Source organism: Clinocottus analis, unplaced genomic scaffold, assembly GCF_023055335.1.
Source record: "Clinocottus analis isolate CAN_PGR_092001 unplaced genomic scaffold, fCliAna1.0.p SCAF_15, whole genome shotgun sequence".
In the NCBI taxonomy this organism is placed as follows: Eukaryota; Metazoa; Chordata; class Actinopteri; order Perciformes; family Cottidae; genus Clinocottus; species Clinocottus analis.
In genome coordinates, this window is record NW_027175876.1 from 1227316 (window position 1) to 1243970 (window position 16655).

The window sequence follows — 16655 nt, forward strand, 5'->3', positions numbered from 1 at the left end:
GGCTGAATGCGGTGTGGCGTCCCTCCAGTTTAGAAGAAGAAGAAGAAAAAAAGGGGGAAAGAAGTGAGGTTGAAGTGTGAGGCGAGACTAGCAGACAGCAGAGCAGTGTGTGTGTGTGTGTGTGTGTGTGTGTGTGTGTGTGTGTGTGTGTGTGTGTGTGTGTGTGTGTGTGTGTGTGTGTGTGTGTGTGTGTATCCTGGCAGCGGCAGCCTTGGCCTTCGATGTCGACAGCGCAAACACGGACGACATTTGACTGCTGCTCATGTTCTACCTTACATAAACATGGCTGGAAACTTTTTTTAAATAAAACTAAAACCCACTTTGCAGATCTGCATGAAATCAATAAAAGGAGAAAGTTCCATTGATAAAAAAAAAAACGACAACAACAAAAAGTACAGATTCCAGACAAATTCATGAAAGATGTTTTCTGTTAACCAATTTAAAACGACTGCAGGGGAAGAGAGAAACCACCAAGGAATGGTGAGCTGGACCGGGTTCTTTGGTGATCGGCGGTCTGGCGTCGGCTGTGCGGTTCCAAATGGGCGCGCACGAAAAAGAGAGCGCGCCGCGGTTGTTCTTGGACCGCCGCCGGCGCCGCTTCCACGTCCCGTAACGCTGCGTGTTTACCGTTTGCTGGATCCGTTCACCGGCGGGGATTATGAGTCAGCCCTCTCACGAAGCCGTGGAATAAAAAAAAAAGGTCTTGCGAGGACACGACGACCCGACCGACCCGCTGACCGACCTGCCGACCCCTCGCTAAAGCGTTAGCGGGCCTCCGGCACACAAAACCCGAACCCGGACACGACCGCCGCCGCAGAGCTGTTGAATTCTGCTGTGTTTTCTTTCCAGTGTGTGTTTGTGTTTGTTCTGTAGCCTCCAATTAAAACCCGGCTTTTGGCTTTAGAGTTTAGACTTCCCCCCTGTCACACAGTGCACCTTTTTGTCACGTTTATGGAGCTATTTTCAGTAGCGTGGAGGAGTCTTCCCGACACCTTTCTCGGCGAGCGTCTCCTCGGCTCGTTTTTCCCCTCGCTGACAACGCGATGATGTATCAGCGGGAATTTAATTTGATGCCGGACAACCTGGCAAACGCAGCTGGCAATCAAGCCGGCAAAGATCTCGACTGGAGTCGAGAGCCAAGATCTCTCTCTCTCTCTCTCTCTCTCTCTCTCTCTCTCTGTCTCTATATCCTCTTTCTCCACGGCTGAACTCCCGAACAACATGCAAATGCCCCGCGGCCATTGGAGAAGTCAACCAACCAGTATCACCGCTGGAAGTAGATTACAACGGCATGTTTTCTGAAGTGCCTGTTTGGCCTTTTGTTGTGTCGGTGACGCAGCACATATATTCTGTTCATGCCCTTCATTACACACGTCTACCGGCGGTGACATGTCGCAACCTCGCGTCTGTCTCTCTGTCCATATCTGCGGTCCGACAAAAGCATCCTGTGGCGACACAAAACCACAACTCGGGGGGGTTTTATATTTGCCATGGACGTCACTCGGAGCTGAACTCTTTCATGTGTCACGGTACGGTATGCGGCGAGGGAACGCTTAAAATGAGGCCTGGCTGGTCATAACTGTTTAATATGAAGATCGTTTTGGAAAAGCAGTTTATGTGAGCCAACTTTTATAATAACATTCCTCATAGTCCTTTTTTCAGAAATGAAAAAAAACTGCACAACTTTGCTTAAAGTGACATTTTTTCTCCCTTCCTCTAATTTAAGCCGTGTCAAAAGTTGTATTAATGACAATATACTGAGTTAATTTGTATAGCACGTCTCATTAATTTGCAGTTTTGTACATAATAACTCGGTATTCCATTAAACTGTATGCTTATTTTCTTGCTAATACTTTACAACATATTAATATCTGTGCAAATATTTGATGATTCTCATGAGCATACAAGTTCCAGATCATCTGCACATTTTGTCTTTAACGTCAAGATCAACAAGGAAGGACCGGTTTTATGAAAAAGTGTTATCTTTGAAATATGGTAGTGTGTGTGTGCATGTGTCTGTTTGTGCACATGTGCATGTATGTGTGCGTGTGTGTCTGTGTGTGTGTGTTTGTGTGTGTGTGTGAGTGTGTGTGTGTGTGGCACAGGAGCAATGTAATAAAATCCAGGCGAACACAGTGTTCCAGGTCAAAGCTGAAGCCTTCACGGCTTTCGGCCCAGAGAGCAGCATGAGTCACCGGAACAGAGCAGATCGCTAGCTTGCAGAATTCATTAAGACAAATGTAAGGTATATGGATTTCCTCTGGAGGTGTGTGTGTGTGTGTAGGGAGGGGGGGCCTTGGCAGCTGCAGAACATTACTCTAGTGAATCCTCAAGTAGCTTTCCATACACCTTTGGAATGGCTGCATGCTTTTTTTTGCAAGTCTGTCGATGACCTATGCCGATTGGAATGTAAATGAATTTAATCCTTCATCGTTTTGGCCTATTTTTAAAAAATGTTTATATATATATATATATATATATATATATATATATATATATATATATATATATATATACATATATATATATATATATATATATATATATATATATATATATATATATATATATATATCAATACATTTTTTAAGCAGTTAGTTTCATACCTAATGAGTATAAGCCCATAATGAGAGTCGTCTGTGTGGAAACTGATCATGCAAGAAGAAAATAATGCACATTTTGGATGCTAAAGCTGCAGGTTAATGCTCTTTCAAAATCAACAATAAACGAGCTGTTGACAACAATGTTAATCCCTCTGTGCAATGGCGCCCCCGTGCGGTGGCATGGCAGTACTGCACACACACACACACATTACGGTAACGCCATTGCATTAATGAACTACTATTTAAACTTAAAAAATAATGTTATTATGGTTTTCTTATGGTTTTCACATTACAACCCCAGGTGCCTTCTATTAGCTCGACAAAAGTGAAATACAAAATAATTCATTACAGCATTACCGGAAACGAAGTGTAACCCGTTATTGCTTTTAAAACGGTATTTTGGGAAATAAATTAGGCAAAAATGAAATGTTAGTTTTAAATGGATGACCGTAAAGACTTAAATTTAACTTTATGAAAGTTGGTATTTTTCAATTGGGATAACGTTTGTTGCGCTTCTTGTTCAAATAAAATGCTTAAAAACGACCCAGGATCAGCAATTGTAATCGGCAGTTGAAACTTTAGACGCGACCATGAACGAAGCACTGATCCAGAGTCAGTCGCTGCGGCACCGGAAGTAAAAAAAAAAAGAAAAGAAATATATAAAAAGCCGTATTTTCGGGAGCGATTTCTACAGGATACACCGTCCGTTGTCGAAAACATTTGTGAAGGGCTGCCATTTTACCGACCTTACGGTAAGAACGTTTGCTTGATGCGGAGCCAGCTAGCTTAGCATAGCTAACGGTTAGTCAGTCGGCTCGAGCTCACCTGCTGATTTAACTTGTTTTATCGCATTGTGTATTGTTGGTTAGCTAGCCTAGCTTGCGTACCCGTGTGTGTGCGGCGCTACTGTTGTCAGTAACACGTCCTTCGCCATAGGCATTATTAAAGTAAAAGCACAGAAACCATCACAAAGATAACAGTCAACGTTAGGCTTCAATTAGTTGCAGGGTTTGAGGGTTTTTTTCACCCGCACCTTGTGCTCGAGAGCTAGCTGTGGGGCTAAGTGAGGTAGCATACCTTTTATGTTTGCAATGTTGTCTATAACCGTTATGCTACGTTCACTGCTCTTTATATTAGCCCCCAGTAATGAAAGCCACACATTGGGGCTTCTTCAAAATATAAGGTTCAAACCTTTTGAGAAATGATGTACACCTGTTTTAAATGTATTGAACCACAACGAGCCAGTGGGCCATTAAAAGTCCTCCACCCCCTTTCTTTATTTTTTTTCTCCCAGCAGCACAGATGCATTATGGGGGTCAAAGTGGTCCAGCTCACCTCTAGGTTCCACCATGAGCACCTCCTGTCCTCTCTGGATCAGCTGAGGCTGCAGGGCCAGCTGAATGACGTGACTGTGCAGGTGGACTACCAGGGAGATGTGCAGGAGTTTCAGGCCCACCAGCTGATGCTGGCGGCGTCCAGCGGCTACTTCAAGAAGATCCTCCTCTCTCAGGACGCCGTCCGAGACAAAGTGCTGCTCTCCAATATGCCCTGCGGCGATTTCTCCAAGTTTTTGGAGTTCGTGTACACCGGCAAGGTTGAGGTCGTCAGAGACAAGGTCGGCGACGTCCAGGCGGTCGCGCAACTTTTGGACTGCGAGGATCTGGCCGAGGTGTGCGGCGAGGCCATGAGCGCCGGAATCCTGCAAAGAGCTACAAAGAGAAAACCCGCACCGGAAGTTGCAGGTAAAGGTGACTCGCATCGGGCCAAGAGCGAAAATATGACCCGTGGGAAGAATCGGACTAAAAGCGTTGTTCTGAAGCGGCGGCTCTCTCCACAGACCCCCGAGAAAGAAGTGATCCCCAAAAGATTGATTGCAAAGAACACAGTGGAGGATGAGAAACAACAAGGGCGGGTCCTGAAACTCAGGCTGGCCGGCCGCAAAGTCCTGCAGAGGCAGTTGAATAATAAAAGGGAGGCCGACCACGACGTGGAAGACGGGGCTGCCAACGAAGGCGCAGACGAGACTGAGGACGGGACGGACGGTGAGGCCCCGGCGGGGAAAGGACGCGGGTCTTCATTCGCGAGGCCGGCCTCTGACGCGGAGGATTGGGAATGTGAGGAAGACGGGCAGAGTAGTGACCCCGACGACTCGTTGCTGTTATCGCTGGGGGAGGACGAAGAGGAAGAGGAGGAGGAGGATGAAGAAGACGAGGACGAGTATGAGGAGGGACAGTCCAAGAAGAAACTGAAAGGTTCCTCCAAGGCCCAGTTCCAGTGTAACAAGTGCCAAAGGACCTTCCACTATGAGAGAAGCTACTTGAAGCACATCAGGTAGGACACATTTAGGGCTCGGCCAGAGTTTATTTTATCCAGTGATACCAGAGATACCCTGAAGTATCTCAGTCAAACCTCGTATTCATTGTAATGGGATTCATTTCAAGGGGCGATTGCAAGCAACAAGTTTTCTGCAACCTCGTTATCAAGCACAGTTTGATATTTTCCTTGTCTGTGTTTGAACACCTTTTATATCGCTTCTAAATAGTCTGATCATTTCTAAATTGTACTAAAAGCTCATGCAGCGTATTCTCTCACCAGTACGTACCACGGGGTAAAGGCGGACGTCATCTACCGCTGTGAAACCTGCCAGCAGACCTTCGCCAACCGCAGCAATCTGAAGATCCACGAAAAGCACGTCCACAGCAGCGAGAGGCTGTTCACCTGCGACATCTGCGCAAAGACCTTCAAGCGAAAGAAGGACGTCGTCCGCCATCAAAGACAGGTGAAGATTAAGTAAATTCCACAAACTTTCCTACATCTAAAACGCCATGGACGGTATGTTTTTTTGCGGTAGTGTTATATTATTTTTCTCCCTCCTGATCGGCTCATTTCTGTCTCAGGTACACGAACGCAACAACCTGCTGCACGTCTGTCCCGACTGCGGGAAGGCGCTGAGCTCCAGGACGGCCCTGCTGCTGCACGAGAGGACGCACACGGGCGCAAAGCCCTTTGAGTGCTCCGACTGCGGGTCCAGATTCACCCAGAACTCCGCCCTCAAGATGCACCGCAGGTACGGAGCCAAACACCTTCAACATTTGCAGAGAAAACTCCGGTCACATTTTTTTTTTTCCTTCGGTTTCCTGTCGCAAGGTTCTTACTGTTATGGAAAACCTGTTAAAGTCATGGACTTTTTAAATGGTTATTTCCAGGCCTGGAAAAGTAAAAAAATAAATACCAAAAGTGTCGTAAAAGTCCTGTAAATGTGTTATGTTCATGTGTTCATGACGTTCATTTACGCTGAGTTTGAAATAATTAATATGCGTTTAAAAGAAAGAGGCTCAAAATATAAGCAGGCATACATACAGGCATCGATACTTAAAAGTTAAGTCATGAAGATTTTCATTATATTCATGGAAATTGGGTTAAAAGTCATAGCAATCCATTTGTCACCATGTGTATGAACCCTGCTGTCTCTTTAATCACCGATTTGTGATCATAAACATGTTAGCAGTGACTTATTGTTCACTTATACAGACTAATACGATGCATATATGAATGAAATAGATTGAACTTGTCTGTTTTGCATGTAGGACTCACACGGGAGAGAAGCCGTTTGCTTGTGACGAGTGCGATGCTCGCTTCACTCAGAAGCACATGTTGGCTTATCACAAGCGATCGCACACGGGTAAGAGCGACATTTTCTTTGTCATCATTTTTTTGACTGGAGATTTTAAAAGGGTTTCATTTTAAAAAACACAGTTTTTGCTTCTTTTTAAGGCGAGAAGCCCTTCATGTGCGAGGCCTGCGGGAAAAGCTTCGCGTCCAAAGAGTACCTGAGACACCACTCCAACATCCACACCGGCTCCCGGCCGTACAAGTGCGAGCAGTGTGGGCGGGGCTTCGCTCAGAGGAACTCCCTCCACCAGCATTTAAAGATACACACAGGTTGATTGCATTAATTATTACACATCTTTCACAGCGGGGGGGAGGACCAGGTTCCTTGATGTTTTTCTGACACGTGACTGTTGATTGACAGGCGAGCGTCCGTACAGCTGTAAAGACTGCGAAAAGCAGTTCACCCAGCTCAACGCCCTCCAGAGGCACCAGCGCATCCACACGGGAGAGAAGCCGTACATGTGTGGTCTCTGCAGACGCACCTTCACGGACAAGTCCACCCTGCGCAGGCACACGATGGTGAGCAGCTCCCCCAACTAACTGTCAGGTGTATTTTCAAGTCACCTGTGTCGTTTTGAAAGCGCCTTGACACACTCGCAAACACTCTTCTTTTTCTTACATTCAGATTCATGACTCGGACGCTCCCTGGAAAACCTACCTTGTGGTGCTGGAGGGGAATGTGGAAGACAAGAAACCCAAAACTCCCACGAAGGGAAAGGCAGATAAAGCAGGCGGGACGGAGAAGAAGAGCGCGGCTGGAAAAGGCGCCGCCGCTGCTGCTGCCACCATCACCACCACCGCCACCGCTGATAAAACCCACACTGACGCCCTCGCGGCGCCGTCCGAACCGGTCGCCCTCCCGCCCGAGTGGCCTCCTCAGGGGACCATCGCCCTGGTCAGCCACGGCGCCCTTGGCGGGATCGCCGTCTTCCACGGCGAGATGCCCCCCGGCACCCAGATCCAGCCTGTCGTGACCACCGACGCCACGGGGGCCAGCGTCATCTCTCTGGACGGGTCGGCCGTCTCCGTCCCCTTCTCCATCCCGGTGTCCATCGCTCACGCCATCCCATTGCTCTCCGACGCCGCCGCCGCCTCCTCCTCCATCTCTCTACCCGTTCCCGACATCCAAACCGTTTCCACGTCGTCCGTCCTGGAAGCCGCCGCCTCGCAGACCATTCTGGCTCCGGGGAACACGGGCGCTACCGAGGCGGACATCTTGCAGCCTGATATTCAGACTGTGATCGTCGGCGACGAGGTTTGCGGAACGGAACGAATGGCGAGCGGCGACGAGCGGATGAGGGACGACCTAAAAGGGGCCGCGGGTCAAGACGCCGTGTAGAAAGTGCATCTGGACAGAGATGATTTAATCTAGATCATGTCGATACTTTGGCATTAGCAGTGTGGGAAGGGTTTGAAATCCCTCACGTCACATCTTTTATGTGATCAAACTAAAATATAATGATGGGATTAATGAAATAATGTCTTTTTAAAATGAACAGGGTGAAATGTAGACCAAATCCTATTGAACACGAATGTTGATTGCCAAACATCACATTGAGTTTGGTGCATTTTTACCAATCAAATTAATAGCAGACATCTGCCCCCACATATAATAAGCCTTGCAGGAGTTTGATGTTGGGCAGGACGGTCTGGAAACCTTGGCAGAAGAGCGCGGCAGCTGCAGCTCGCTGAATCTTCAAGTAGTTTCCCGTGCACCTTTTTGGAATAACCGCATCTCTCTGCAAAGCTGCTGATGAGCGACGTTGGTCTGAATGTAAATGAAGTTCTGTGAATCCTTCAAAACTTCTGACGCCGCCATCTGTCGTCCCCGAGACAGATGACGGTGAAGAAAAATCCACCACTGGAGTTTTTAATTTCGATGAGTTTGTTTTATTTGATTACAAAATTGTTTAATGAGTTACCGTAAGAGAAATCTATGCTTGTCAAGAGGGAGGAGCGATATTATTGCAATGGGTCAGTGAGCGTGAGAGAGGAAGCGCATACTCAGCATAATTGAGACATCTCTCAGAACAATGGTCATTGATTTTGTTTTTGTTGTCATCCCTCTAACCGTGTCGTCCAATCAAATGGTCACGTTTAAGTGTCGGGGGTGTTGCCGTGTGACGGGGAGGCAGATCGACGACAGCGAATGACATGCAGAGAAATTAAACGGACCAATAACTAACACATGAGTTTTGGTTATGTATTGATTCAAACAATGGAAGCAAATATTGCATCTCATGGTAATACATTCAAACTTATATATGGAGTTAAAAGACTTATTATTCAACTAGCGTACTTTATTACCTGTCTTGTTTTCCTCTTAGAATAAGACCCAATTTCCCCCGACCCAAAGTATCTCATGACATGTTGGTGAAGATTATTAAACATAACATCGCTGTGACATTTGCGGTCAAAGGCAGGACAGCAGAGCCGGGAATATAGTATCTTTATTATTGTCCATTCGCACTAGCATACAGATCACGTCCACTGTCGTTCCGTCAGGAAGCAGCTGGATACGCAGGGCGGCGGACCCTTTAGTAAAAACTTTGGTCTGGGCTCACGCTAGTGAATGTGACAAAACGCTAATCTATACACAATGACATGCTCAGCGACTCGGCCCTTTCTGGGAAGGCGCGCTGCGGTTGTAGTAAAACCCTCGGTGATGCGTTCACGTCACAAACACGGCACGAGATGGGTGACTAGTGATGCATGTGACCCCCCCACCCTCCTTCAAACATTCAAAGAAATATTACATCAAAGAATCCTAAAGTTAATAGAAATTATCCCCAAGTAAGTGTAGGTTTGAATGTGTGTGTGTGTGTGAGGGCTAAAAATGTTTAACAGTCTACACTTGGTGCATATCGTTGCCCTTCTTCGAGAAGAGTCTCTCTCAAGATGTCGGTGATACAAATGGAAATCTAAATCTTTCCGTGCGGCCGCCATGAGTTTCATTTTAAGAACAATCGCGACGCGGATTTGAGCCCTTCCCCCTTTCTACTCCGACAAAATAACCAAACAAAAACAAATACAAAAGGTACATTCTGGAAATCCATACACGCCACGATGATCTCATGTAGAATAAACTGAAACACTGAAGTATATATTAAATTAGATTTTTAAAAAAAACACAATCTGCATCTGACTAGGAAACGATAATTGTACAAAACATGCAGTGCTTGTTGTCAATACTAACATTTGGGGGGTTTCAATACAATGTACCGCTCTGAAATCCTCCCCATCCCTCCGGACAGACTTCAGCAGGAGGAGGTACGCAGCAATCCTCCAAGACGAGAGGCGAGGGCGAGAGGGTTTACATTCTGACCGGGTTCAGATATGCTCGGAAGGAAAAAAAGCGAATAGTACTGCGACAGTATATCAGTGGAATATTCAAAGTCATCAACAGACATCTCCAGATGCTATACACAGTGGGGCTGAGTGTAGGTGTGTGTGTGTAAGTGTGTGTGAGAGTGAAAGCATGCGTGATGGGTTTGTCCCCTCCATGCTGTGTTTGTGACCCTGGGTTTTTTTTTTTTTTTCCTCCTTTCATTTCAAATCGCCCTCGTCGCCCTGGATGGTCTTCTTGATGCGCAGCAGCAGGGCCGTGTGCCACTGGTCCAGACGGGAGATCGCGTCGTAGTCCTTCACCTGCAGGCGGGCAACAAAAAAAGACACGGGGATGAGGTTTTAAACAGATTTAAGATTACTTTGTGCAGTAACAGAGTGCATTTAAATACCTGCGATTTGTCCTGAGTTTAGGAGATTTACCATTCGAGGGGTAAAGGAGTTTTTCTACCTATTCAGGCATCTTCTCCTGTATTTAATTATAGTGTCTACCTGATGGGAGCAGTTGGTATTCTTAAAGATAATCCATTTAGAGAGATGCTCTCCCTCCTCCGCATCACTTTCATGGCTGTGAACCAGCCTGTTAGTGATTTATATTCATATACTGAGCTCATCATTAAGCGTCTGTCACGATGTTATTTGAAACATCCTGAGTTTAAGGGGGAAAAAAGGTGAAGTCCCTGTTGGGTCTTGAATTTGTTCCACGTTATTGGATCACTTCAGATTTAAATTGCACGACGTGATGACGACTCTTCCTCTCTCCAACTTTGAGTTAACTTTGAAAACTCTTCTATATTTAGATGTTCTCCATCGGTCTGCGCCAGTTCCTTGCAAACACACACAGTCCTGGGAGACTGAATGGAAACCTGAGATCCAGCTTTCAACTGTTCTGAACACACAGGGGATCCAACGCAACTGCAGGAGATGAAGCTCAGGGATTTCCTTGTGCCATTTTTTAAAAACTTTTCTTAGGGTATACACGACTTACTGCCTCTGTGAATGCATCGCAGTTCTGTTCCTCATGAGCCTCAAGAAGTTTCTGTTGAAACAAAACAAAACAAAAGTAGGTTACTCATAGAAACAGATTAAAAAAGGGGGTAAAAAAGTAAGTCATCAGATTCCTCGGAGCTCTTGTACCTTCAACAGTTTGCATTCTCGAGAGTCTGAGAAAGCCGGGAACATCTCCTCGTATTTTTCAACAGCGATCTGTGGAGACACAGCGTGTTAAACGCCCAACACAAACTCCCCTCACCCCACAATCCAGACACTGAAACCACTAAAAGGTGCGAACTCGCCTTAGCGTTGAGCTCGTCGACGATGAAATGACACAGGGAGGCTTTGAAGAAGTACTCTTTGGCGCTGTATTTCAGCAGCGGGTTGTCCATCGTGTTGGCTCCGACCTGGAAGACATCCAGGTCGCCAAAAAAAAATTAATTAACGGTATTAGAAATGTCTGCGTCGACATAGAAGAAGTGACAAATACAAGAAGTGCACACCTGCTCGTAGATCTCAATGGCCCTCTGATACTGCTCCAACTGAGCACAGTAGCCCCCCACCTTCAGCAGACACTTGTTGGCAGAGCTAGGGACAAATTGCACAACACAAAATGGACGCGACTCATTTAATACAACACAGACTAATGAGAGATCTATGTATATATATCTGGAGTGTAATGTTATTGTAGGAAAAGGCACAGGCGTCATAATAAAGTGTGACAGAGAGCAGAAGTGCACGAAACCAGGCAGCAGTAAACGTGACAAACATCTACATCTTCTACATCTTTGCTTTTCCTTCCATATGGCCTCCTGTTTACGGTACGACTCTTTACTCGTACTAGTTTGTGCTTTGTGTAACATTAAGATACACACTCGGTCTGTTGATTAAAGGTTAACTCATTTTGAAACCCTGCAAATTCATCGGAAATCCATTTTTATAAACTTAATAACTGCTGCTTTGTTTATTGCAGCATAAGCGGGTGAAATAATGCAGACAGGCCCCTTTTTTTTCCACTGCAGACATTATGATGCGTCAGCGCAGGGATAACAAAGGTGTAATTAATGGTGGTAATGAGCGCACGCCGTGGCGGTTCCAGGGCGGGTGGCGTTTTACACGCCGGCTCGCTTTGCGTACGCTCGTTAACGTCATTAGTGACAGCTGTGCTGTCGATGCTACGAGAGAAACCGTGGAAATAAACGGCTCCTAAAGATTTAAACTACAATAACATTCAAGTCTTAATTCGTCGCATCATTCTAAGAAGTTGCAGAAAAATAAAGTCTGTGTACTCGACCAATTGGGTGTTGAATTCGACACTGATGAGCGAGTTTCGAGAGATTTTAGAGATGAAAAAAGAGCTGAGTAGACAGAATTTGACGGTACCTGTTGGATTCTTCCCCTTTGTAGTAGTCTGCTGCTTGTTCATAATGTGCAATAGCCTTTAAAAAAGGGGGAAAAAACAACAAAAATACTGTTGTGTGCTCCTCAAAAATCAATATGTCCTCTGGTGATAGTATCTATAATTATCAGCAATATTAACCGAGCATTTGACCTCTGATCATGCGATATTACCTTCTCAATATCCACCAGTTCGGACTCGTAGATCTCTGCGATACTGATGTGGTGTTTGGCTGCAATGGTGAATCTTCCCTGGAGGAGGAGGAAGAAGAGGAGGAGGAGGAATCGTTACTAACCGGATCAATCCACAGACGCCTCTCGAGTCAATGAAAACATTGCATTACACTTTCGGTGCAGAGAGGCGAGGTCAAGCAAGTAGCCTGTGGCTTCCCGTCTACAAGGTTGTAGCTTTTTAATCCCGTCCAAAGGGAATAACAAGTATGCAATTTGATCAAGTGTTAACTTTTATGTGCTCTAAATATGTAGATTGGGCCAAAATAATGTATCTCGGAGTATGAGGGAAGCTCTGCTACGTCGTGTGTGTTCATCTCAGAACTACTAAACACAACTACTCACTTCTCAGCTATAGAAACAAAAGAAATGATGTGGCTAAAGGTACGGTTGTTACTCAGAACATAGATGGACACTCTTCATGCATCTTACCATGTCTGTGTATATATCGATGGCCGCATTTAAACACTTGATTGCCTCTTTTGGCAGCATAAAGGCGAGAGGAGGGGACAGTTAGACATCCTGTTAGTTTGGTTAAAACTTTACAGAGCGTTCGGCACGGCACCTCACTATGCATCAGCGTGCATGCTGTGTCACTGCAACGGGGTGAAATGAGGCCGACGATACAATCAAAGTTTGTAATATGCTGCATGCGGTCAGGTGTTATATATGGCAAGCAAAACCCCCTTTTTTACAAAACAAATACAGCACAAAAGGGGTCTAAGAATCTTACTAAACCTATGGCTACAACTATATTTAGGAGAATAAGTGAAGCCACAGAGAGTAGAAAGGAAACTAATGGCAAATGCCAAAACAAGAGCAATAACTCGAGTACATTAGAATTGATCAAACAGTACAAAATATGTATCCCTATAAAAGAAGAATGGGCACAAAAAAGTACAATATGGCCTGAAATTGGGAACCGAATGAGTTACCACATAATCTCACCATTAGGGTCAGACTTCTTGAAAGCATTTCCTGCATCAATGAAACTGGTGGCGCAGTCGTGTTTGTTCTGCAGCTGCATGTGGAGACGAGCGGCCTTGCAGAACGCACTTCCAGCAGCTAAGGACAGAGGAGAGAAGAGAAGGACACACACTCAATGCTCTGCATTCATCTTACACTCTAATTTATGCACTCAACTTCCACCTTTTTGTAATTTTTTTTAAACTTGTGGCACCTTCACGAGTGCTGCTCTTTGCAGTTATTGTGCCAATTTGTTTTAAACACGTAATCCTACAGCTTCTCAAGTGGGTTGAAATTAATACGGTGGATAATATCTTTAGTAGAAAACAGCGTATCGCACCGCTCCAGTTCTTGGCCATCTTGAACATGTTGGCCGCTCTGCAGTACATCTCACATGCTTCTTCCACTTTTTGAGGTCCTCTAGATGAAGAAAGTAACACAGAGAATAGCAGTGAATGCAGTGCACATTTGCATACAGGCTGTAACAAAAGAAATGACCTCACTTGACCTTCATATTAAAGTTAGATCTCATAAATTATGCCTATATGGCATGCCGTAGGGGGATAAACTGCTTAACATGCTGCATTTCTCAGAGGGATGCTCGGCTCAGATTGGTGGTCTGGCTTATATAAATCCCTCTAAACAGGCACTGTAGATCATCCTCCCCTCCATGACAACAAGTGGACCCCTGGGAGCTCCATGGAGTTGTAATAATACTCGAGCCATTCAATCACGGTAAAGGGATTACATCACTGCCTGGTGAGCCACAGAAAGCCTGCCAAGAGTTATCACGCACTAGAGCTGCCAACTGGTAACATCTGGGGTCACCGAGGACAGAGCTTTGGGATAAATAATTTAAAAAAAACACTGAGTCATGCAAGGCAAATAGCTGCTGGCTTTTTGTATTTGGGCCCGTGTAAACAACCTCATCCTCACCTTCTGGTCTCTATGGCATGGTGAAGTATTCAAACATAATCAATATAAACAGGCGGAAACGTTCAACATAAATCTTATGACAGCATCTTTCACAGCAGAGGTTACCCCAATACTTTGACCTTTGACCTCTAAGAAACCCTGGTGTGTGTGTGTGTTTTGGTGTTAATGAGTGCACTGACAAAAGGAACCATTCATTACAAGCAATACATTCACATCCAGGGATTATACAGTGAGGTCAAAGGAGAATGTCGTTTATGGGGTTTTCATCTTGAGGAATATATCCATAAAAAAAATGTCCTACTAGTTTGTATACCCCTGAATTAAGGAACAAGCTGTTTTAGACAAAATTACAACGAATACTGACACATGCCACCTCGCAATACACAGTAAATCAAAACAAAGTAGACGTCTTGGCCTTTTCGTTTAGCTATAAACAGTCTGCCAAGAGGGAGTCGTGATCCGCTGGCTTGTTTACAACGGTACAGCTAACTTAGCTTAACTGACACAACAGCTAACTTAGCTTAACTGACACAACAGCTAACTTAGCTTAACTGACACAGCGGTTGTTACACTCAATGTCACGTGTCGTCGTCCCCTGGTTTGATTTAACTGAAGTACCACGACATCTCGCTCATGTACACGTCACAAACTAACTGTACTGAAAGTGTACATAAAGCTCGGCTGCGTGCCAACTTCGCTCCTGCCAGTTAACGGTCGCTAGCTTGTTTGTTCTTTGGCGCAGTGCTGTCTTACCCTCCAAACATCCCTCCCAAAAAAGAGCCGGAGGACTTGACTCTTTTGTCCGCGTCGGCCATTAGCTGAATCGCTTCCTTCTCTTTCCCGCTGTTGTCCATTTCTTTGTTTTATTTGTGACGAACGTATGGCGAGGCGGAAGAAAATAAGAAAACACCCGCAGAGGACTCCGCTGTGTACAGTGAGGATTACAGTCGACGGGGTTTATTCAGCGTAGGCGTGTACCAGCGAGTGGCTTAGCCGAGTACCGTTGCATCATGGGAGTTTAAGTTCTTTCCGTCACGGAAGCAGTTGGCTTCCAGGTTAAATAAACTACAAGTCCCAGTGAAACACGCAACTATTTTTACACACAATCTCTGATTATATATATATATAAAATTATATACATATATATGTTTTTTTTGTCATTACATTTGGCATACTATAAATTACCTTGTATTTTAACTTTTCCTAAAAAATAAAATAAAATATCGTATTGTACGGAACAGTGTACCTGTTTCTGTCCAACAGGGGGCGCTAAAACATTACTGACCGACCGGGAATTTTCTTCTTCATTATTATTATTTTTTTTTAATAATTCTTTCTTCCACAATTGTATATTTAAATGTCCTAAATTGTCAATAATAAATGGCTAAATAAATTTGAACTAACATGCAACCACAGACAATAAAAAATAGACAGAAAAAAAAATCTAAAATACATTTTAAAAAAAAAGGGGGACGCTAAGGCACAAACTCTGAATGTATAATTACAAACTTTGTTCTTCTTCACTTTATCAAAGTCCACCTTTGCAGAGAGAATGCTCACATATTGTGCTATGATTTGGGTTAGAGTTGGACCTTCCAGCTGCATCATTTAAAAAAAATATCACACTGAAAGTGCTTTTTTTTCTTGGCGGACCTAAAACCTTTCATTTTTTTTAACATCTTAACAAAATCTCACAAGTGGTTGCAGAGATACACCCTTTTTAGTTTGAGTATGCAAAAATAGGTTGGTATTCTATTGATTGAGTATAGCTCAGTAATTATTAAACGAAATAGAGTTGAGCTATATTTTTTACGTCGACTGCACAGTACAATTCACGTCATACTGTTGTTGAATAAATGCATTTTAAGCTGCATGAATTGTACCATGTCTTGAGCCGCTGCTTTTAGTAGTTGTTTTCAAAGTAGACATTTAGCTAGACTTGTAGAACAGGTGTGGCTTTTAAGTTTAATGACTGATCAAACGCCATATTGACGTGTAAAGAAATTCAAATTTTGCTCACATCGATGCAGCAGTGATAATTATACGTTTAAAAAAAATAACTTGGATTTTATGTTCTGAGACTCAACATGCACATTAAGGCCCACGCCCTGACACACCTTAGTGGAGCTCTAATATTTGTTTCCCAAATGAGCGTTGAAACCTCTAGCCTTCAACAAAAGAGCTCTACTTGTACATTTAAAACTCTGTTGTTGCCGCCATCTTTAATTGTTCAATTCCTATCTTTTGCACCTGCTGAATGATGAGCTGTTGTTCACAGTCCGGCCTTTTGTACGTCCCATGCTGATGCAAGGGAAGAGGTGGAGTAGTTGTAAATCGGGTTCAGGTTTCATAGAGACGTCAGACTTCTGCTGAATGTGCATGTGTTATCTAATTTAGACTTCAGGGCAAGCAGCACAACCTGTCCCATTGTTCATGCAAACAGAAACATTATGTCTAGCTTTTGAAGGCTTCGTTTTGACAACCATTCAATATTATAATCCTACAGCCAGA

At 44.4% G+C, this 16655-nt stretch overlaps 2 protein-coding genes across 3 annotated transcripts; one reads left to right on the top strand and one right to left on the bottom strand.

Annotated features, from left to right (window-relative positions):
• The first annotated feature begins 3091 nt into the window (after nt 1-3091).
• Nucleotides 3092-8565, top strand: gzf1 (GDNF-inducible zinc finger protein 1). 2 transcript variants are annotated; one of them, XM_068576679.1, is made up of 8 exons: nt 3092-3355; nt 3901-4934; nt 5199-5382; nt 5501-5670; nt 6191-6285; nt 6378-6545; nt 6637-6794; nt 6901-8565. In XM_068576679.1, exons 2-8 carry the CDS (start codon nt 3913-3915, stop codon nt 7612-7614), a joined length of 2511 nt encoding a protein of 836 aa, XP_068432780.1. In that variant the 5' UTR covers nt 3092-3355; nt 3901-3912; the 3' UTR covers nt 7615-8565. The 2 variants fall into 2 exon arrangements, with proteins under 2 accessions (XP_068432780.1, XP_068432779.1); XM_068576678.1 differs by lacking the exon at nt 3092-3355 and having other exon boundaries at nt 3691-4934.
• A 143-nt stretch (nt 8566-8708) lies between these two features.
• napbb (N-ethylmaleimide-sensitive factor attachment protein, beta b) lies at nt 8709-15113 on the bottom strand. Its single transcript, XM_068576680.1, has 11 exons — nt 14898-15113; nt 13549-13628; nt 13191-13307; nt 12675-12721; nt 12186-12263; nt 11997-12052; nt 11117-11201; nt 10916-11020; nt 10758-10826; nt 10609-10659; nt 8709-9923 (listed from the first exon to the last, which is right to left on the bottom strand). Exons 1-11 carry the CDS (start codon nt 14996-14998, stop codon nt 9822-9824), a joined length of 891 nt encoding a protein of 296 aa, XP_068432781.1. The 5' UTR covers nt 14999-15113; the 3' UTR covers nt 8709-9821.
• Between the last annotated feature and the right edge of the window lie 1542 nt (nt 15114-16655).